Source organism: Rhinolophus sinicus, chromosome 16, assembly GCF_057876585.1.
Source record: "Rhinolophus sinicus isolate RSI-liver-muscle chromosome 16, RSI-T2T, whole genome shotgun sequence".
Lineage (NCBI taxonomy): Eukaryota > Metazoa > Chordata > Mammalia > Chiroptera > Rhinolophidae > Rhinolophus > Rhinolophus sinicus.
This window is the reverse complement of record NC_142516.1, coordinates 17981545-18004887: the sequence shown is the minus strand read 5'-3', so window position 1 is coordinate 18004887 and position 23343 is coordinate 17981545. Positions and strand designations below refer to the sequence as shown.

The following is a 23343-nucleotide window of genomic DNA, read 5'->3' as shown; positions in this document are numbered from 1 at the left end:
AGGCAGAGTTGAATTTTACGCCCCAGCTCCAGACTCCAGCATAGTCCATCCCACTCCTGTGAGTATCCACTCTGAGTCCCTAGGACTCAGAGCCAGGAGGCTGGGGCTTTCAGAGGTATGTCAGTCCCCGTCCTTCGCCTCAAGGAAACAGCTCAGTGTCCAGAATCTTCTGTTTCTATCCCCGTCATGTTTATTGTTACTTCCACGTGTGGCATTTCCTTTTAGGACCTCACAGGAACTGGTTCAGGAGGGGCAGGATGTGTGTATTAATCCCTGCTCTACGGATGAGGGCGCAAGGGTTAGAGGGACAAAAGATTTGGCCAGCGGCGTCCAGCATGTTCTTGCAGGGCCTGGGCTGCAACTCTGGGGCCCTGACTTCCAGCAATGTCCATGGCTCTTCCTGCTCCTCCAGCCCGAGGGTTAAGAGGAAAGACGGCAGTCTGCTGGGTGGCATCCCGTCTCCTGCCCTGCGCTCTCCCCTAATCCCAGCCTTCTCCAGCTTAGAATCTAGCCTCACTCGAGTAGGATCCCAGAAGCTTTCAGAAGCTTTGTCCAGTCCTTTGTGTGGCAGGGGCAAACTGGTCATTTATATTTCACCAGATACCAGAAATTATGTAATTGAAGTGGCATCTTTGAGCGGTGACAAGAACTCATGTTTGTTTTGTCCTCTCTTATCTGCCCCCAACCCCCATATACATTCAGAATCTAGTCCCAGCAGAGCTGCAGCCATGCTGCCCAGGGCACAGGGCTTAATTCAGGGTAGGGACTGCCGGACCTTGACCCCACCCATTACTAGCTCTGTGGCTCTGACTCACTCAGCGTCAGCCTCAGTTTCTGCACAATGTAAGACAATAGGAGCTCCAGCTCCTGTGAGGAAGCAAGCTGGGTGATCTCCAAGGCTGCCTTGTCGATCTAGCTTGCTGGGTGACATGGGGAATGTTTTTCCTCTCCCTGGGGCTCTGTGACACAGTGTTGGAAGCGCTCCCTCCTTAGAAATGACTATGGGACCTTTCAAAGCCTGAGAGGGGTGCCATGGCTGTGTCTGACTGGTTCTGCATGGTTCTCAAGGGGCATGAGATAGACTGGCAGAGGCTGAGGCAGAGCTCTGGGCCTGAGCCTGCCAGGAGTTGTAGCCACTGAGCAAGGGAGCTCTGTGGGAGCCCCAGGAGCGGGGGGAGCATGGAAAAGCTGAGCTGGGCCCGGGCTGGGGAGGGGCAGGGAGGCTGCGGTTCACAGAAGCTGCACAGAAGCTGCACAGAAGCCCCACACCCGGGAGGAGGAAAGGCAAGGCCTTTTTTATTCATGACCAGGCCGCTGGCATTTGCACTGGTTTGTACTGTTTGCAGGCGTCACCTCGGGGAGACCCGGCCGAGGGCCTGGCCCAGAGCAGATGCTCCGTGACTATCTGTGAATGAAAGAATTTGATCCTTACAAAAAACAACTTGTTCTGACTCCTAGGCAGGGCTCCTTGAGGTTACACAGATCTCTGCTGCTGGTGGGATAAGGAGGCCACATGGAGCGTAAAAGCCCACAGTCTTTAGATTTGGAATGACCTGGGTTTGAACCATTCCCTTATCCAGCCATCCTTTCCTTCTTTCAACAAAGTTGATTAAGTGCCTGGTAGGTGTCAGGTGCTGTGTGACCTTTGACAAGTGACTTAACCTCTCTGAGCATCAGTTTCTGCCTCTGTAAATTGCGGATATGGTATCATCTACCTTTCCAGGGTTGTTGTGTGGATTGAGTGAGATGAGGGATGTAAAGCACCCAATACTAGAACCTGGGTCCCAGTGGATTGTTGTGACTGATGGTTGAGGTGCAGGCATTATTGCACAAAGAAAACCAGGAGGGTGTGGACACAGGAGGACCTTCGTACTGTTGGCGGTTAGGAACTGGGACTAGATCTTGAGAAATTCACCCCTTATACCTGTATCACCTAGAACCCAGGAGAAAGGAGGAGTATTTTGCTCTGTCTTTATGATTTCACTTTTGAGCTCCTACTGTGTGCCAGGCTCTATACTAAGTAGTTTGCGTGCTGTATCCCATGGCTCCAGCTCTGGGTCCTCTCAGAGGAACAGGGTAATTGAGGATAGTTTAAGGAAGGGACTATTTACAGAGCTGCGGGCAGCATCAAAGGAATCAACAGGGGTTGTCATAGCATACGGGTTCGGGTCCGGCTTAAAGGTATAAGGGGAGGGGAAGATATTACCAGAACCCAGGAGAGTTAACACCTGACCAGGGGTCTATGACAGGAGCTGAGGCCAAATTGCATTACAGCAGGGAGGGAGCAGGGAGAGAAATACCCTGCCCACTCTCTCTTTCTGCAGTGGCCTCCCATTGCCCAAACCCAGCCAGAAGCAGACAGCAAGAAAGCCTGGGGATGTAGCCAGTAGAGGTCAGCTTCCCATGGCACACAGTGGATCTGGGGGACAAATGGAGAATAACCAGCACGCACACCTTATCTTGGAAGATGAGTATTACATCCCCATTTTACAGCTGGACACACTGATGCCCAAAGGCACAGGAGATAACGTTACTTTCCCAAGGCCACATGAAGAAGCCCTGTCCCAATAGGCCCTTCACTAGGAGAGAGACTGGGGAAGGCTCAGCATCCTGTGGGCTATTCTTGGCAATAATTGTGGGCTCAGGTGGTCAGAGGCGGGAGGTCCCTTTGAGACCCCTGCCTGCCCCCCCATCAGGCTACAGGCACTGAGCAAAGGTGCAGAGACTGAAAGTTCATTGCAAAGGGTCATGTGGGCAGTTAGCAGCACACTCAGGATTGGACTCAAGTCGCCCAGATTTCAGGCCTGTGAAACTTCTCCTTGCTTGCTGCCAGGAGCCATGCCAGCCAGGACTTCTTTCTGCAAGGCTTGGCAGATGGCTCTTACAGCTGGACATAAGGGTGGACTTGTTCCGTGTAATGGGGTTCCCTAGGTTCGGCTTTCAGAAGCCAGGACCCTTGGGAGAAGCCCAGGGTGGGGGCTTGGTTGTTTCCATGGTTCTGTTTGCACGAGCCTTGAGCCCAGGCCTCATCCACCTCCCCCAGACAGGCCTTCGGCCCCTGCTTCCCTCCCCCTCAGCACTGGGCCCTCTCAGAGGCCCCGTTGTTTGCAGCGTGGAGTGGAAAATCCCACCCCGGCCTTGTGAATCATTCCAGAGTCACCCGCTCAGGCGTTGGGCCCTGGAAAGAAATGGCAGCTTTTTTCCACTGCATGGAGAACAGGCAGGGTCTCAGATCAGGGGAGAGGGGGTGCCTGCCCTCATTCGCCCACTAACAAAGTGAGTACTAAATGGGGAAGGGCCAGGCCTGTGGCTGCAGCTGGGTGCTAGGCGGCCCTGGCTTAGGTTGGTCGAGGAGGGCTGGCTAGACCTGCAGCTGGGGGCTGGGCTGCCATGTCAAGGAGGCAGGCCGTGGACTGACGTCACTAGGCCAGGCCATGGGTCCCAGCTGGCACTTAGAGTCTGCTCTGCAGATGTTGTGGATGAGGTCAGACTCCAGCTTGGATGTCCCCGTTTCTGGGGCAGAAGAAATGCCAAGAGGGAGTGTCCAGGCCTCTGCAGTGGCAGCCCTACCATCTTCCATGAGGGAGCTACACCCACAGAAAGTGTCCCTTCCTGGAGCCCTGCACCAGCCCTTGCCCCTCTGGGCCTTGGCCTCCTTCTCTGTGCGATGGGCATGAGCTCACTTTTCTTCTCCCGCCAGATAACCTAGAGGAGGAAGTCCCTACCACCCTGTAATTCAGGAAGTGCCAACGTTGGGAAGCTTCCAGAATGTTTATTTCAAAGATGCCTAGGGAAGGGAAAGGAATGATCCAAGGTTGCACAGCTAGTCAGAACACATCTGGCCAAGAGTTTCTGTGTGGAAGTTGCGCAGGAGAACAAGTCAAATGGTCTTGGGCTGAATCCAGGCTCTGCCTGTTAGCTGTGCAGCTTTGGGCAAATCACGGTGCTCTTGCTCCACGTCTCTTTGCTTTCTCATCCATTAAACGGACGTGGTAATGATAACGATACCTACTGTAATACTTAGCTTTGGCCTCTGCATTTCCCTTTAATTCTGGGTCACATGAAAGAATAGGGCCACGGAGGGCCTTCTAGGAAGGGAAATATTCTACTCTTCCTGAAAAACAGATGTCGAGGAGGGTGAGTTAAAATCTAGAGCTGGGGAGGTTCCAGCAGCTTGCTGAACAGGCACAACAGCTAACTTTTGCAGCGTTCACTGTGTGCCAGGCACTAGGCTTAGCACTTTTTATAGGTTATCTGTCAGCTAGGTGCTGTTATAGCCTTGTTTTATAGTTAAAGAATGAAGCCTTGGAGACTGGAAGTCACTTGCCCAAAGCCACGCAGCTAGTCAGTGGGGAGGCCCAGTGTGAACCCAGGGCCTCAGTCTTCTGCTCCCCGCGGAGGAGCAGGAAGTAGATTGGACCTGGATTCCAATCCTGCAGAACTGGACGTAGGACTAGAGACTGTCCCTCCAGCCTTTCAGGCTCTGGATGAAAGGAAGACGGCTGCCTATTTGGCCAGTGGTACCAGAAGCTCCGAGGTAGCTGGGACTTGTCTGAGGTCATGCAGCAGTGCCCCTCCCTCCCTCCCTCCGGGGCTGGTACCCATATCTGCCTGTCTGGATCTCTCTTCTGGTTGTTATTCATGGACGAGCAAGCATGTGGTGTTCACAGGCCAGAACTGTGAACCGAGGCTGCCCAGCGTGAGGTCTGGATTAATTACCAGCCAAACTGTACTGGGTTTTCAACACTGATTTTAAGTCTGGGCAGGAAACCTGGAATCTCATTGATGGTTATTTGAAACAAATGAATTCCCCAGGCCTCACACATCCTCGAAAGCCTGGCTTCTAAGGCTCTGTGTTCAGTTCTTCAGATCAGGCACTTGGTTAATTGTCATTTACTCCTTGGGGTAGATAGGACAGTAGCTATTGAACCCATTGTGAAGGGGAGCAGTGGAGAACAGACAGGCTGAAGGGCTTGCACAAAGTCTCCAACTATTAAGTGGCAAAACCAAGATTTGGACAAAGGTCAGCCCACAGTTTAGTAAGTCTGTTTGTCTGCTTCCCTTCCTGTGTGAAGGGAAGAGAGGTGAGGCCAGACAGGTGCTCCCTGAATGCCACATTGCAGGCTTAGGCCATTCTCTTGTGGGAAATGGGGAGCCATTAAATGTTACTGAGCAGGAGAGTGCCTTGGGAAGGTGAACCCGGCTGTGGAGGATTGGAGAAGGGAGAGGGCGGGCGCTGGGAGACACATGAAGGGGCTGTTACAGATTCTCGGGGAGCAGTGATGATAAAGGCTGGGACACTGGAATAGATGCAACATTTGAGTGACGATTACGTACGAGGCACTGTGTGACTCATTTACTGTCACTCATTTCATCCTCTCCATAATACTGCGAAGAAGGTTTTATTGTCCCCATTTCATAGGCACAGGCTGGTTGAGGAACTTGCCCAAACCCAGCGGGTAAGTGGCAGCACTGGGATTTGAACCCAGGCTTGTCTGGTGCTTGTGCACTTTATACTGCACTTCTGTGGTGCAAAGATGCTTCGTGTAACCTTGGACGAGTCCTTTCTCTGCTCTGGCTCTGCAGAGAACTTGGCTGAGTTCTGAGGTCTCTTGCTATTTTATTTTATCAAACATTTGGCTGAGCCCTGGGGAGAGAGAGATGATTCATATTCCCTTATTTCCTTTGAGGAGACCATGGTCTGGTGGGAGAGACAGGCTTCTAAGCAGACAATTTGGTGAATAATATAGAGGCTTTTAAAGTAGAGGGAGAGAGCGGGACTTGGCCCAGATTGGGGGAGAGATCAGGGAAGGATTCCTGGAGGAGGTGATACTCTAAGTAGGCTGAGTAATAAAAGATGAGAGCTTCAGAGACTGAGAAATAGCAGCTGCAAAGGCCTGAAAGCCCCAAAGAGCGTAAGTTCCTCAGGCAGGAGTCTCAGGGAACTCCTCTTTTTAGCCATGGGAGTTCCATGCCCAGCTACCCCAACAAGCTCTGGACAGGTTTGTTGAATGAATGCTTGAACCTATTCTCTACTGCCACTTGGCACTGACGCTGTCTTGCTTTTTCTTCAGGGTCCCCCTGGTCTGCCTGGGCTCCCTGGAGCCCCCGGTATGCGGGGGCCTCGGGTAAGTGATCACACATCATCCTTTGGAACTTTGGTTGGCTCGCTGGCCTGCATCCCGCTGGCCCTGAAGTTCCAGCTTTGCTATGATTCCTCAAGTTGTTCCCTGCCCCTCTGTGACATTCATTTTCCACTTTGTCCATGGGCGTCAACTTAGGGCTCTTAAAGGCATTGTGTGGCCAGACATGGAATAGCTATGACCTCCTGCAGGGCCTCAGTTGTCCATTGCGGACAACCTGGGGTGGAGAAGTGGTTTTTGCAGACCATATCTCTGAGCTTATGGGCCTTGGTGTTTGTCCAGGAAAACACTGACTTAGAAAGACATGAGCCTTACATCCATCTTCCCATTTCTTCAGGACCATCCTGGAGTAGGGGTGGTGACATAGGCAACTGGTCAGGCCATGCCAGGGAGGGAGTGAGCTCTCTGTGCTGAGAAATTCAACTGGAAGCTGAAGGATGGCTTGGCAAAGCTGCAGTGGCTGATGTGAGCTAGTGTGAGTCTCTGGGTGATAAACAGCTCCTGTGGGGAACCCCCATGGGTCAGTATGATCATTTATGATCATTCTCATTTTAGGGATAAGAAACCAAGCATTTAATAAATGGCAGAGCCAAGCCTGGAACCCAGACTCTTAACTATATGCTGGGACCCCTCCCTCTTAGAAGGAACTCTGCCCTTTTCCCAAGGGGACTCAGACCCACGGCGCCTGTCATCTGTGCCCAGGCTGAATCAGCCTTTCCCACGCTGGGTGCCTGGTGAGGCCCTGGCAGAGATAGCTGCCTGGGGCATATTTTTAGCTCTGAACCCAGCGGATGGTTCTGGTTATGCAATTACTCGAGCTCTAGTTCCCCTTCAGACCTGGCCCAGTGCTCCCTGGGCCCAGGGCTCTGGAATCTGCTGTCTGCAGTGGCATTTCCTCCTGGCTTTGGAGTCTCCATGGGGCACAAGCCCAGAGCTGGGGACCACAGAGGTGTCAGGGACACTGCTGGCCACAGGACCTTGTGCTCTGGGACCAGGATAAAGCCCTCTGAGCTCACATTGCAGGTCCATGCAGTCCGCCTGTGCTCCCGCACTCCTGAGCCCTCCAGCCCCCGGACCGTTGCTCAGGCTGTCCTCTACATCTGGCATGCCCTCTTCTGTAGTCCTCCTTTATCCACGGCTCAGATCGAATGCCAGCTCCTTTGCTGATGACCACCCCCTTTGCGGAGCTCCTGCAGGACTTTCTCTGCCCCTCTGCATGGCACGGATCAATTTCTAAAACTCCTATCAACCGCTGAACTGTTTACTGCACTACATATGCGTGATCTCATTCCATCTTTCCAGCCATCCTGAGAACTAGGTTCCCATATTATCCTTATTTTACAGGCGAAGAAACTGAGGCTCAGAAAGTGTAGGTTACTTTGCGTAAAGTGTAACATAGAGTAAATGCCAGAGCCAGACTGAACCCAGACAGCCTGACTGCAGAGCCTGTGGTCTTAACCATCTAAGTGCTAATTTTTGTCTCCTCGGCTGAGCCCCTCCGGGCCAGAGACAGGCCCTGCTGACCGTTTTCTTACCCGGTGCGCAGCAGGTGCTGAGCAAGTGTTTGCTGATGAGTTTTGGTCTGTGAGTCAAGAACATTTCCACCAAGACGCTGTGTTGTCTCAGCCAAGTTCCTTCTCCTCTCTGGGCCTCAGTTTCCCAACCTGTAAAACATGTGATCATGGTAAGACATTCTCAAGGTTCCCCCTAGCTCTGAAATTCCCTGAGTGAGTGAAGGCCTGTCCTGATATCCATCTCAGTCTCTTTGTGGGCCGCCCCCCTCCCCACCCCTTTTTATCATCCTGTTTTCTAGACTGGAAATTCCATAGATCATAAAATTCCAAAGATAATGGAATGTTGGGATTAAGTAATCCCAGTTCCTCTCTGCACAGATGGCTCCGGGGCTCAGGCAGGGGGAGGACCTCACCTGAGGTCAATGACATGCCCCTTCCCACCTCCGCATACTCCCGCCACCCTTCGCCCATCGAGGGACACTGGGGAATCCCTGGGCCCTGCCCCCACCCGCCTTTCTGGGCTACAGCATTTATAGAATCGGTCTGCTTGGCTCCCACTCAACTATGTGCTTCGTTTCTCTACAAGGCAGTGGCTGGAGAGGGGTGGGGAGGTGGGGGCAGGGAAGCAGGAAGCCCCCACCTTCACGAGCTGCCGATGGGATAGCTGAGTGCTCCGGCCCACTATCTTTGGGGTAGCTGGGGGGAAGTGGCTACCCTTAAACTCTCATAGCCCATGCCTGGTTCTGGGGTGCTGGTTGGGCCTCTCCTCAAACACCCCCACCCGAACTTTGCCCAATTCAGGCTGAGCTCTGAAATTAGACCCCAGGAATCTGAGGTCTTCCAGATTCCTTAGAGACCACTGAGTCCCAGTCATTCATAGGACAGATGGGGAGACTGAGGCAGGCAGAGGGGAGGCGCAGACATGGTACTAGGTCTTGTCACTTCTGGGTTACAGCCCTGTGACAGCAGACAACACTTTTGGTGGGAAGTTAGGAAGGGCTGGATGGCTGATTATTTTAGAGGGAGAGTCACCCATGACACTGTTATAAATACCTCAGGCTGAATGAGCTTCTGAACACTGTTCTTTCTAGATGTTTTCAGAGAAGGGGAGAGTCTCAGTTCAGGCATCGAGGAAGAGGGAGATGCCTTGGTCGAAATGTGACAGGCTGCAGCTGGAAAATTGGCCTCAGAGAGGGAGGAAGGCAGCAAGTTCATACGCAGCTAGCCAGATGGGTCAAGAAGGGCCAGGGACAAGGGCAGTATGTCTGGAAGCTGGTGTAGCGGAGGGCACCACAGGGCATTTTGAGGTGCCTCTCCCTATCCCCACTGCCTCAGATTATTCCTACTGGACGAAGACCCTCAGGAGTTACCCAATTCTTGGGGCTCTGTTTATACTACTTGGCTGCAAGGCTGTAATTCAGAGCCCTTGCTGGAGAAAGTGGACATAACTGGACCCAGCTGTTGTAGCAGATTCAGATATGTCCTGGGAAAACCCAATGTCATGAATCAGCCCTGGACTTGAAGCCAACAGGCCCTTGTTCTGGCCCTTGCTTGGCCACTACTTTACTGTGTGTCGTTGGCCAAGACTCTTCGACTCTCTGGGCCCAGTCTTACCGGCTGCTCCATGGACCCTGGAGAACACTGTAAGCTCAGAGCCTGTAGGAATAGAAAGGCGAGCTCTGACTCTGTTGTGGCCACAGGAGGGCTGTGCCTTTTTTCAGAAGAGGCCAAGCATTCCCTTCATTGAACTCGCAACTCCAAAGGCTCATACCACAGTCCCGCTGGAGTCGTAAGGGTGGAGAGTTTCTTTTAGGCAGGAGTCCCCAAAGGTTCCCTGGAGGAGGTAGCATTTGAGCCAGAACTTGAAGGATGGGGTGGGATTCAGCTGTAGGGGATGGTTGGGAACGGCATGGCAAAGGTGACGAAAGGAGAAAGTACCAGGCACGGAGCAGGGAAGCAAATAGCTGAGTGTGCTTTGAGCCTGAGGAAGCCAGCTGGGAAGGGCTGATGGAGCCAGCTGGAGAGAGTGTGGAAAGGCGGTAAAATTTAGCTGTTAAGGGCTTGTGCTCTGATGTCACACATCTGAGGTTGAGCTCTAGCTCTGTCCCTTAGCAGCTGGGTGACCTGAAAAATTATAAACTTTTCTGAACACCAGCTTTCTCCTATTCAAGATAGGAATAGTGACAGCACCTACCTTGTGGGTGAATGGATAAAAATGAGATAATGCATGAAAATGGGGTAACGCATCCAGGGGCTCCTCTTTAAAAGAGGGCTGCCATCACAATACTACTCAGAGTTGGCTGGAGGGAAGACTCAGCCAATGAACGGAACCTGCCAGAACTACTATAGGAAGTGTAATGACTCCTATTTTCCCTCACCTCTTTGTTTCCTTTCCCTTTCAGGGTCCTCCTGGGCCTTATGGAAATCCAGGCCTACCCGGCCCTCCTGGAGCCAAAGTGAGTATTTGCTGTGGGGTCTAGAGATAGGGCCATGTTTAGAGTGCTTCCTAGCGGCTCCTGGTGGGAGGTTTGCAGAGTGGTACCGAGGAGTCACACCGCGCCACAGGCATTCCCTCAGCAGCTCTCAGGTGCCAAACTCCATGCTGGACTGGGGACAGTGAAGAGTTAGGAGTTTAGCTTCTGGTTGGGAGCGAGGGGGGCGGGGCGGGGGTGTGAGGGCAGCTGGAATCCAGAGCCCTCAAAGGGAGTAGAACAAAAGGTCATTTGATGCTAAATAGGGAGGGCCTTGAAGGTCCGACTAGGGATGTGAGGTTTACTGGGTTCTAAGATGAACCCTGGGGAGGCATGTCAAGTTTTAGCAGGGGACGGACACAGAAAGATCACTGGATGCCATGTGGAGGAGGGTCTGAGGGTGGCAGAGTGGAAACAGGGAGACCTGGTGATCCAGGGGAGAGATGAGGCTCGCCTGGGCCAACTCTGAGTTGTGGGAGGAGGGGAAGTGGCTGTATTCGCAATGTGGAGGTTGGCAAGGTAGAGAGGACTCAATGATGGACGAGAGGTGAGAGGTGGTGGCTTTCCAGAATTAGCCTGGGTGACTGAACCTGGGAACCCTGGAGAAGGAATAAGATGACATTGCGTTTGGGAACTTGTAGCCCAGCCAGATAGAGATGATTCCTGGACAGACATTCGGAAACTTAGGAGAGCTCTGAGCTGGAGCTTGAGCCTTGAGGGGTGGCTGGCACAGAGAACCTTCTGGGCAGTCCCCACCTCACTTTTGGCTGAGAGCACAGAGTGGCTGGTGCTCTGATGACTGTGGGGCAAGTCCTGCCCCAGAGCTCCTGTCTGCTCCTGGGGCTTGGGCAGAGAACAGGGCTGTCCGGGACGGTGCATGGAGCGAGAAGCAAGGATGCTAAGAGGAGTGCCGGGCCAGCAAGACTTCTCACAGGGAAGTCCTGAGGAATGGCTGGAGAAAAGGAGGAGGGGAGGGAAGGTGCAAGGTCAGGGAAGACAAGAGCTCAGTGACAGTGCGTGGGGCAGGCCAGGAAGGGCAGAGGGATTCCTGGGTAGGGGGACGTCCAGCCCAACCTGTCATCAGTGGGGTAACCAAGTGAAAAGCACCCCAGGCTTTGATTGGCTCAGACCCCAGGCCATTCTTTGTTTACCCAACTGTAAAGGTTCCGTGACTTAAGGAAAGCCATTAATCTACTGGTCCCAGGTCAGGCAGTGAGTGACGGCTGAGCAGACTCCAAAGGCCAGTCCTGACTCCTGGAGCAGAGCTCTTCTGGTCCACCAGCTTGTCTGGGAGTTTGGGACAAAGGTCATACACAGGTAGCCCTGGATATGTCAATCTGTGGCACCAGAATGCTGATGCAGTCGCACCGGGCTCAGTCCCGGTAGGTCCATGACTCCACAGCAAAGGGTTGGGTTGGGGTTCTTTCTTGGAAGGCGAGCACAGAGGCCTCAGGTACCCAGTGCCCAGCAGCTTCCTGGAAGTGCTCTGGGTTTTCACAAGGAAAACACTGATGATAATAATCACCATATATTGGACCCTTACAGTGTCCTTGGTACTATGCGTGCACTTAATGTAGCTTATCTCATTTGATCTCTGCAAAGACCTAATAGATGGGTGGCAATACTATACCCATTTACAGATGGGGAAACTGAGGCTCCGGCAGCTTAAGACACTGTCTAGGAGATGGCAGCAGGATTGTCCCCTGGGAGGACATGCTCCCAGGGTGGGTGGTGGTAAGACTTTTGAAGGGACCTCCTTTGGAGACTTCTGCTTTGCAGAGGTCTCAGTTCTCCCAGGTCGTGAAGTACATCAAGATGGTGAGAATCAGCAGCTGTTTTGAATGGCCAGGTTTGCTCAGGAGCACACCTATCTGGTCTGGGAGGTGAGGCCGGTCTTCCTGGAGGGTGGGAAGGTTGAACTGAGGTCTAAAGTGCTGCAGGTGACTGGGCAAAGGGGCAGGAGGAGGCTGGGAGGGCAGCAGACCTGTGGGTGGTGGTAAGACTTTTGAACTATGTCCAGGGAGCAGTAGAAATATATACAAAGGTTTTCAGCAACCTGATCAGATGAAGGCAACATGATCAGATGAAGTCTGGGAGGGCCACTCAGGTAGCTTGAGAAGCAGGGCCTGGCTGGTGGCCAGTAGGGTGAGGCTGGCCAGTGGGAGGTGTAGAGCTGCTCTGATACGGATGCTGATGCTGGCCCATGGTGCTGGGCAGGTGGAATGCAGGGCCCTGGTGCAGGTGAGGAGTTCTGGGCCACAGGCAGGCAGGACTCCAGCTATGCCAGAAAACCAGTACTGTCCACGTGGGGCGATGAAGCTCCTGGCCTCAGTCTTCTTGGCAGCCAGCTATTCCACCACTGGTGGGGTCTGCTCAGTTTGCAGTGAATTGCTCAGGATTGTTATGGGCTCTTGGGCACTGGGGCAGGACAGGCAGGTGGAACAGGGCACACTGGGCGACCTCGGTCACTGCTAGGAGAGCTGGTGGGAGCTGAGCTGGAAACAGCCTGACAGGGTTCCCAGGCCTTGCACCCCAGCCAACCTTTCCCCTTCCTCTGAGTAGGGCATGCTCTTTAAGGAAAATGTGGAAAAGTCTAGAAAGTATCAAGAAGACATCTAGTCTCCTGCAGGGACCTTGCCCAGTGATCAGCACTCGTGCATTTTTAGTATCCCATGTGGGACTTTGCGGGGCAGGTGTCATTACTCCAGTTGACAGATGAGGAAACTAAGGTCCAAAGTGGCTGAGTAACTTGTCCAGGGTCACATTTCTAAAATGTGGCAGAAACAGGATTTGAACCTCTACTGTCTGACTTCAAAACCCGTACTTTTAGCCAAAATGCAATTCAGCTCCACAGCTCTCTGACCTTCCTCTGTGGATTAAACAATATATATTAATCGACAAGTATATAGATATAGATATATATGTGTATACACATACATGCATGCATACATACATATGAGTGACTTAAAGTACCCTTGCACATAAGTGCTGTTATAAATGTTTAGCTGTTATTTTATTAACAATTGCTGTCTAGAAAGATTGAACCAATTCATGCTGCAAATTAGAGGAAGCTATTTTAAAAAGATAATTCTTATTGTTTTCACTTCACTTCATTGATCAGTGAGAGTGCTTTTCTTCTGTGTTTTCCATTTGTATTCCACCATTTATGGGTTTGTTTATTTTGGGGGTTCGAATGTTGCTGTCTGTTCTTGATTTGTAAAACATTATTTAAGTTTATATGTTAAAGTTATTAAGACTTCACCTACCTTACAAATATTTTCCAGTTTATTGTTTGCCTGTTAAAGAGTATTCATGATGATTTTCACAAATGGAAGTGTTATCTATTCTTTTTGCACTGATAATAATAGTCATTTCATAATATCATTTGTACACAAAAGCTTTAAACCATCTGGAATTAATCTTCAAGGGAGGGGTGATATGAGGTAGGCCTCTGATTTTACTTTCCCTACAATTGTTAACCATTTATTAAATAACGTTTCCTCCACTGATTACTATATGATACATCAGGGTCTATTTCAGGCTGTTCAAGTGTTTCATTGCTGTTTGTATTTTTTATGTTAGTAAAATACTATTTTATATTATGCCATTTACTATCTTTACACTGTGTGTCTTCCCACTCATGTTCTTTCAAAGTATTTCTGTCTATTTATTCTGTCAGATATACTTTATGCCCGTCTTAATAATTTTCCTTTTAAAAACCCTCTTGGGGTTTTATTGGAATTGTATTACATGTGTATATTAATTTGTGAAGAATTAGCATCTTTAAAATATTAAGTCTTCCCATTTGGTTTAGTGTTTTAAATGTTTCTTAGTAAACTTTTATAGCTTTTATTGCATAAGCCCTGCACAGTTCTTATTAAGTCTATACTTAGAAATTTTATATTGTTGTTGCTGTTATGAATGGAATATTTTCCTCATTATATTTTTCTAGCTGGCTCTCAGCTATTGAACAGAACTGTTGACTTTTGTGTTTTTGTCCTTTTTATGTTTATTTTATAGCCATGCCCTTTACAGAATTATTAATTCTAACATTATTTCAATTAGTTCTCATGGATTTTCTAGACAGTCACTCCTATTGTTTGCAAAGAAGGGCATACTTTTGTCTTCTTTTCCTCGAAAGTTTAGTGGTCTTATTTTCCTGCCTTATTGCATGGGCCAGAACTTCTAAACACAGACAATAGAAGTGATCATGAGAGACCCAGTGACTCTTTAGAGGATATTCGAGGGCTGGGGCCAGATCTGACCCAGAGTTGTCTCTGGGGACTCCATTCATTCATTTGCTTATTTGTGAAATATTTTTTGATGCCTCCTCTAGGCCAGGCCCTGTGCTGGGTATTCAGGATCAGAGAGGCCTTGCGCAGGGACTGGCCCAGCATTTCCCAATCCTTTGTGATTTGTTCCTCCGTTGCCTCAGCCCTTCTCTAGGCCTCACTGACCCAGAGCCTGCTATTCTTGCCACCTCCCAACCCTACCTTCAGGAAAGGAGATTATAGTTCCCATTCCAGCTACATTTATAGCGTTTATGGTTAAGATCTACCTTCTCATCTATCTACTAGTTCCCTAATGCTCTGTTAACTAGTCCAGACAGAGTCTACTGTTCCCTACACAGAGAGGGAAAGGCGTTTGTCCAAGGTCACATAGGCTCATGGCTGGAGAGCGAGGTCTGGCAAGCAGGTTCTTGTCCTCAGCAAGGTACAAACAATTAAGTAGAGTTTATGTATGCCTTATATCTCTTACTGGGGAATTTGTAGGAGTCTGGCTGGGAAGACATAATCTCTTTTCCATCCCAGACGTCACACCATCATCTGACCAGGGTACCTGGAACATTCCTTGAGATTTAACTTCAGTGGCTCTTTCCTTGTCTTCCTCCGTCTTTAACTTAGCTGTAAGTCCTATTAGGGATTTACCCTCAGTCTGGGTCAAGTTCTCCCCACTTACTCTTGGACTCCACGTGTCACCTGCAGAATATTGAAATATAAAGAGCTTGGGCTCTGGAACTAGACTGTCTGAATCTAAATCCATTTTACTAATTCTATGACCTCAGACAAGTTATTTATCCTCTCTGTGCCTTAGTTTCCTCATCCGTGAAATGGGAATAACGATTGTTGCTACCTCATAGATTTATGTGTTGAGGGCTTAGAAGAGCACTTAGTAAATGCTAGTGCTTATTATCATTTCCTGTCTTCTGGTTTCTCCCTCGAGCGTTCCCCATGGGCAAGCCCTGTGTTCTGTTCCCCACTGAGGTATTCCCCATAGTCATCATAAGACTTGGCTTATAGGAGATGGTCAATAAGGATCTGTATTAATGGATGTTGTCCTTGGGCCAAGAATACATCCCAAGCACTGTGCTGCTGCTGAGAATGCAGAGAGAAACCCATAAACAACCAAAATGCCCGGGATCCTTACCTTGCAAAGGAACAAGTCCATCATCTCTTTGGGTCTTAGTTTCCCCTTTTATAACATGACAGAATAGGATACATGGAGGCCCACCCCTGAAAGCTTTTTAGGCCCGGCTCCTTTACCAGCTGTAGACCGAGGTGGGCAAGGGCAGGGTGGAGAAAGCTGCTGTCCTTTTTTGGCTGCTGGAATCCTGGGTAGCCCTGGGCCTGGCCTTGCACCATGGACATAAAAGGCTTGTTAGCAGTCCAGGGTGAGAAAGTGTCTGTGAGGGGCAGCGACAGTGTGAGATCCCTGAGGGCGGGTTCTGAAGAAGTGACCTGAGGGGCCCGGGTGGAAGGAGAGTTGGAGTCCTAGTTGGGAGGGGCTGCCCTTCAGCCTGGGGCGACTAGAGGGTGTGGCAGAAGTACCCAGGCTTATTTGTAAATGAGAGCTGTGAACTCAGACAGACCAGGGGTGAGTCAGACAAGGTAGGACCTTGCCTCTTACCTATGTTTTACCCCAGACTGTGACTCAGCCTCTCTGAACCCTGGTCTGAACCCTGCTCTTGGTCCTGAGTTGCATCAAATGGGTGTTAAGAGGACTAATGGAGTTGCTGCCTAGGGTGGGCCTGGCACAGCATTGGGCGCAGAGTAAGTGGGCAGTGGAAGGCTGTTCCTTTCCCTCTTTCTGGCCCTGTCCAGTTCAGAATGCAATGATTTCTTGTGAAGAGTGACTGAGTCAGGATTTGGAAGAAGAAAAGAACCAAATGGGAATTAATTAAAGTTGGCCAAACCACCTCTCCTATGTGTCACGTCTAATATCTTACTGGCTTTTTGCCAAGAAATCTGGGAAGCTGGCAATTGTGTGCATGTGTACGAGTGTGCACATGTGAGTGTGTATGCATGTGCCATGTGCATGTACCTGTGTGTGCATATATGTGCATGTGCCCATGCATGTGTGTGCACGTGCCCTTATGCATGTGTGTGCCCACATGTGTGCACATGTGTGCATGCCTATGTGTGTGTACGGCGCAGCTCCCATTTTAAAGGTGAGGAAACGGGAGCTCAGAGAAGTGAAGTGACTTGCCTGAGGTCCCACTGTGAGTCCCTGACTTCACCCCAGGACTTATGACTCAGGGTCCAGCTGGGGGAGGGAGCGTGGGTGGGGAACAGAGATCGGGGCTCTTGGAAGGTGACATCAGGGTGGACGTACTTTTCAAAGGGTTGTTTCCTGAGTAATTTCACCAAATTGGGTCCAATGAGCGGGCCCGCAGCCAGGCGCACTGCTCAGCCCTGTTGGAGATGCAGCTGGTGAACTGCCCGGGCCCTTTCTCCGAGCCCCATGCGCTTAGGAGCTAGAATCCTTAGGATGGGACACTCCCAAATCCTAGGCACAAAGAAGGGGTCCTTGTCTCTGACTGGAGACCTGCTGCTTGTCATTTTCTCCCTGTTTTACTGCCTCTTCTAACTCATCTTCTGGGTTCTAGTCTTAGCTCTGCCGAAGCCTCATCTTGGGGGCTCAGACAGTCCCATTCCTTCTCTGGCCTCACTTTCCCAGAATGTGTTATGGGGGTAATAACACTTCCCTTGCCCACTTCATCAGGTGATCGGGAGACTCTAGTGAGGTAAGGAATATTGCAGACTGTACACAGATATAAGTGCGTGTTGCTCTACTGACCCTGGGTAATTGGAGCGGTGAGGTGAGCGTACTGAAAAATTGAAAAGAATTGGTCATGCCTCTTGTACGTGTGTCTCAGAAGCTCTCTGAGAGCCCCAAGGGAACAAGCCCGGAGGCAGCCCTAGCAGTACACATGCAAGATCACGTCTGCTGTATGTGGACCCAGACTGGGGAGGACACACTTAAGCTGCATCTTGAAGAATGTTTATTGTCTGGCTAATGATGACTAGGGGATGGTTTTCTAGGTGGGAGTGACTGTCTGAGCAAGGGCCTGGCAGCAGGGAAGTGCAAGGCATGGCTGAGGAATGGGACGTGGTCCAGGAAAGGGCAGAAGGGACCCTGTCTGTGTGTTTGTCTGGTGAAAGGAGAGCAAAGTCTGGTCAGGATGGCTGGGACCAGATGACCAAAGACTTGGGACACAAAGGAGGGGTTTGGACTTTGTCATCATGCAATTAATGGGGAGCTATGGAAGGTGTTAGAGCCAGGGAGTAACGGAGCTGTGGGGGAGGGCCATGGAGGGGAGGGCATTGAAGCATGGGACAGGGCTTAGAGCAGAGTCTGTGGGGAGACACGCTCTCTAGATGACTCAGCAGCCAAAGTGGAATTGTTTTTGTTTCAGGGACAGAAAGGGGACCCGGGGCTCTCACCAGGAAAGGCCCACGATGGGACAAAGGTAGGTTTCCAGGGACCCCAGAGGTCAGGGCAGCAGGGGAGTGGACAGCAGGGAAACCGTCAGGCTCTGGGCTGAGCCCTTCTAACAGAGGCCACTGCATGACAAAGTCAGGGAGGTGGGAAAGTCTGGAAAGGTCAACATATGGTTTGGCTTTTTTCCTTGAAGTTCTTCCAACTTTCCCTATACCAAACCCAAAGCTATTTCCTGCTGTCTTCTTCTGAGGTTGCAGCCAATAAAATTGACAGGTTTTGCCTATGGATATAGTCTTGGTGAGTGTCCTTTTGCATGATACCCTATATGGCATTCTGCAGGACCTGCTCAATGACACACGGCATCCAGAAGCTTCTTGGTAGCACATGCCCAGGAAGCTTCCAAAAGATATTCAAAGTCCTCTCTGAGGTTGTTAATTTCAGGAGATAGGTCTGTAAATGTCTAGGAGGTAGCAAGGGAACTGACCAGAGATTCAGGGCTCCGCAAACACCAAAGGCTATGAGACCAGAAGGTTCTCCTATGGAAGAGGAAACACTTAGGCCAAAGGACTTCATCCATCCCTGAGGCATCCACCCCATAAACTAATCAAGGGACCAGGAGGGAATGCAGGACAAGTGGTGATAGGGGAACCCAGAAATCCAAGTAGGGTCCCCCTGCGTCTCCTGGAAGGAGTGCTCCAGTTTGCCTGGCTTCCTTCTGGATACTAAGAGCCCTCCTGGTAGGCAGAACACTGCTTCTCCACCCAGCCTCATGTGCTTTGGCACATAGAAGTGGTAGCTCCCTTCAATTTCCCCGAGACACAGGTGTCTCATTCCTTCATATCCTCATCGATAAGGTTTTCATTCGTTACACTGGGTGTAAATGTTCACATACATTCCCATCTCTCATTCATTGGAGCCTTATAAGCCAAGGCAGATGGGCCCAACTTGGAGAGGAGAAAATAGAGGCCCCAGAGGCAGGTGGCTTGCTGGAGGTCACACAGCTGCTCAGGTGCAGAGCAGGATGGGTACCCAGGTCTGCTGAAGTCCAGGGGCTCAGGCTTCTCTCTTGTGCCTGGGTTGTCTGTTCTTGGGTCTCATGGTGGTGGCAGAAATGCCTTCTTTGATGACCACCATACCCAGCAAGGATGAGGAATGCAGAGAGAAAGAGCTGATTAGAACAGGGCAAATGAATTGCATGTCCTCTGGGACAGTGGTTTACAAACAGTGGTTCTCAAATATTTAGCAGCAAGACCCATTTCCCAAGTGATAACCTATGCTGACGTCCAATATAGAAAATAGATCAAATGGAGTGGCTGGGTTGAGTGGGGAGGGGCAGGGTACCCTGCCCACTTGGTTGCCCTCACCTTCCTCAGAGGCTCCCAGTCTTCTCTGAAGTCTCTGGGCCTCCACGAATCCTGTTTACAAACAACTGGCCATGCAAAGTCACACTTTCAATTTAAGTGTCTCTGCTCCCATTCCCCCAGCTCACCCCCTTGTCTGTGTTTTGCAGGGCGACGTGGGCTTGCCTGGACTCCCTGGGAATCCAGGACCTCCTGGACGAAAGGTACATCTTAGTTTTGATGCTTTGCTTTGCCTACGGGTCTTCCTAGCCGGTGGGGTCATCTGGCAGGAGAGCTATGAGCTGCCTGCCCCCCAGTCCTCCTCTCCCTAGCCCCAGCCCAGCTCCTTTGATTGGCAGGAGGTGAGAGGTCCGTACTTGCCTGGGGGCGGGCAGCATGTTGGCTTGGAGTAGGGCCCCCCCAACCATGGTTCTTGGGTGTGAGGAAAAGTGGCCCTGGTTTGCTGTCCTTCCTGTAGGGGTCCAGCCATGCCTGGGAGGCCATCCAACCCAAGGAGTACACATGGTGGTGGAAGGAATAGTGTCAGAGCCAGGAGGGCCCTCATTGGCCCGGCTCTATCTCTAACCGGCTGAGAAGCCTTGGGCTTACATATCCCCTCCCTGAGCCTCAACCTCCTCCTACCTGGGATGGAGACAATAACCCCCTTCCCGTGACTCCCCTGCCCGGGGCTGTCAGCTTGGAGCAAGGCCTGGAGCAGAGAAATTGGGAGAGGGTCCTGGGGTCAGCCAGACCTGGGTTCTACTCCCCGTTCCACTATTTCCCAGCTGTATGAGCTTGGGCAAATCAATAACCTCTCTGAGTCTAACATTCGTCCCTCCTTGGTACGCTGCAGGGGAAGGGATGCTCTATAAAGCAAGTGAGTTCTCTTTACCTTCTGAGCTGTTGTCATGCTGCCCCCACCCCCATCCCTGCTTCAGCCATGCTGGGGGAGTTCTCTAACCGCCCTTAGGGGGAAGTCTGCCATTTTCCTAGATGGTGGGTCTCTGTCCCCTAGATTTCTTCCCAGTTTCCCAGACTTAACTCTAGTTGTGCCCACTCCAGGAAGTCCTGCTGAAACCTCAGCCATCAAGCCAGGACCCTCCATTCTGCTCAAGGTCCCCTAGCCCATCTTAGCTTAGTTACTTTCACCCCGAGTTCAGCCTCACCAACCAGACCATGCAAATCTGGTTTGCCGCCTTCCCTACCGAGTCTGGCATGTAGTAGATGTGGTAGGGCCTACATGTAGTAGGTGTTCAGGAAGCAGGGGGAGGATGATGTAGGCCAGGGGTCGATTGCTTTTTGCAGGGAAATCTGCCACTGCTGATGGGTTTTCCAGTAGATCCATCAGCCTAGGGCCATGTCCTAAGCTTCTACTCTGGCTCCCAGCTGTGGCCACAGCTGCCATGTCTCTGGGCCACCTGCTTCTCATCTGCACAGCTGTGGTGCTTCCTGGCTCCATCCTGTCCCTGCTTTGACTGTCCCAAAGGCACAGGGGACTTGGAGCATCACGTCCCCCTCACGCCTTTTTGTTCCACCCTCTATGGTTAGAGCAGGCCACACTATGAATCTAAACAGTCCAGACCCAGACTGGAGCCTGTAACTGCCTGTGAGCTGGGGAAACATGGAATTTTCTGGCTCAGAGAACACAGAGGGACGCCCTCTCCCCACTCACTTCCCCTCTGGGCTCTAGCACTTTCTGATGGATGAGGTGTGAATGGAAAGTCTCCTTCCAGCCCTGGCTCATAAAGCAGCCGGTGGTGGTCTCGCTCTGCATGGTGGTGGGAGTCTAGCAGAGGTGATGGGAGATAGGAAAACAGACTGGACCAGCTCCCGCCTGGGTTCCAGGGTCCCCTGCTTTTGGCAGATGTCCAGGGAGGCCAAGAGCCCCCAACCAAGAGGGACCAGCTCACCTGAGCAGGGAAGTGTGTCTTGTCTAAATTAAGGAAAAGCCTCCCTGTGGCTGGAAGACTATTTGGCAAAGCCATTTACACTGAGTCCCTCTGCCCCGGTCCAGGCAAACATGGAGGAGTTTGGTCTGTAGCAGACCAGTGTCATCTGCTCACAGAGAGCAGTGGGCAGAACATGGGGGGAGCTCAGGTGCTCAGTCATCAGGTTCAGAGGAGAGGACTGATGCAGAGGGCCACCGTGCCTGGAATTATCACTATTTATAAGCAGTCTCTTTCACAGCCATCTGGTGACAATAGTGAACACTTTGCCCTGTTCTGTTGGGTGGTTTTGCTGCCTCATCTCATGTGGGAGCCTCAGTAAAAAGGAGACATCAGTGGGCGAAAGGTGAGGTCAGCCTCCTCTTTGCTCACCAGCATGATGAATTTTGGTGTCACCTCAGACTGACAGCAATAATCCTATTCATGCTTTTATTCAACAGAGTTGATTGAATGCCTACTATGTGCCAGGCACTGAGCTGAATAAATAGACAAAATTCCTGTCCCCTCAGAGCTTTTATTCTTGTGGGGGGAGACAGATCATTTAAAAAACCAGTAAAAATATAAGATATGTTAGAAGATGAAAAGGGCTATGGGAAAAAATAGGCAAAGAAAGAGAGCTTGGATTGGGAGCATTCCCATACTAAATAGTGTGGCAAATTAGAGGTGGCATAAAGAGTTAGTAGCCCTCATCATACTGTTTCTTCACAATAGCCTCCAAAAGCCTCCAGGAGGTAAGGCAGTGTGGTACCCACTTTACAGCTAAGAAAGCCAAGGCCCAAATAGGTCTCATTCATTCATTCATTCAATCAGTCATTCAGCAAATATGTACCTATATACCTATCCCCCACCCCTTCATGCCGACACTGGTGTTAAATGAAAATGAGATTATTGAGGGGCCTCATGAAGGGTGAAATCTGCATCAGTGGTTCCCAGCTCTGCTGTGCATTAGAACAAGCTTGGGAGCTTGGGCCCCACCACAGAGATCCTGGTTCAGTTGGTCTGAGTGGGACCCGGGCACAAGATTGTCATATGCAGCCAAGACAGAGAACCACTGGTTTAGTGGAAATACCTTTCATGCTCACTAAGCAGCAGATCAGGGGTTTGAACCCACGTCTCTGACCCTCAGGCCCTTTCTCCTCAGCACTGATTGAAACAGCTTCTTAAAAAAGAGCAGGCCCATCAATTAAAAAAGGTTCCCCACCTGAGGAGTTTCCATTCTCTGCATCCATCTGCGATGCTGCTGAAGGGCTTTGCTGAGCCAGTTCCCGAGGGCTGGGCAGGTGCATAGACCAGGTCAGACAGACCTGGATGAATCCAGCTCTATCCCTCTCCTGCTGTGTAAGCTTGGGCACGTGACCTTACCTCACTGAACCTCAATTGCTTCATGGAGTGGTTGGGAGGGTTAAGTGAGATGTGACATCCCCAGGACCTAACACCGGGCTGGCACATGGTAGGTACTGCATACATCTTTGTTCAATGAATGAATAATCATGATGATCTTGAAGGAGAAGCCGTGAAGGTCTTGCTTGTCTGGTCCCATCAATCATCTTGTTTAGCTAACGGTTAACCAATCTCCACTAGCCAAGAAGTTTGCCACAACCCCATCTGCACCTTAGGAGGGCGGAGTCTCATGTGGTCCCTAGTCTGACCCCGCCTTCTCTTGTAGAGCAGTGCTTCTCAACCGTGGTTTTGCACCCCAAGGAACAGTTAGCAATGTCTGGAAACATTGTTGGTTGTCACAACTGGGAAACTGTGGGGTGGGGGTGGGGTGCTACTAACTTCCAATTGGTAGAAGCCACAGATGCTGCTAAATATCCTACGATGCACAGGACCACTGCCCCTCCACAATGCTTACCCAGCCCACAGTGCAGCCGAGCCAGTGCTGAGAAACCCTGCTGTGTAGGAACCCTCACTCCATCCAATCCTATCTGCCCTTTGGTACTCATTCTTCCTGGCTCCCTCCTGAGTTCCTCACTCTGACCATGAGTCCTCCCTATGCCACCTGAGTTGGCCACCATCTGTGAGAAGTTGTAATCAAATGGGAGGGAAGAGGGGGAAATCTGGGACCATTTTTGGGGAGCATGATTAAGGCTGCCTGAGATGATCTGCAGAACTCCCAGTTCTACCTGGATGTAGCACCCCCAGTTCTATGCAGAGTGTCTACTGAGAACCTTCTCTAGGCTCCCCTGCTGTGGAGCTGCTCTGGG

The 23343-nt window shown here is 50.9% G+C and overlaps 1 protein-coding gene across 5 annotated transcripts in view; it reads left to right on the top strand.

Moving 5' to 3' along the window:
• The window catches only part of COL27A1 (collagen type XXVII alpha 1 chain), a 135744-nt gene that overhangs the window by 15021 nt on the left and 97380 nt on the right, over nt 1-23343 (top strand). For 4 of the 5 annotated variants that reach the window (XR_002139439.3, XM_019754574.3, XM_019754578.3 and 1 more), the window contains exons 4-7: nt 6075-6128; nt 10060-10113; nt 17825-17878; nt 19361-19414. Coding sequence is in view for 4 of the 5 variants with exons in the window: in XM_019754574.3 (XP_019610133.3) it covers nt 6075-6128; nt 10060-10113; nt 17825-17878; nt 19361-19414 (216 nt within the window). In the remaining variant the exon portion in view is untranslated. The remainder of the gene's footprint in view (nt 1-6074; nt 6129-10059; nt 10114-17824; nt 17879-19360; nt 19415-23343) is intronic. The other variant, XM_019754577.3, reaches the window with a different exon arrangement.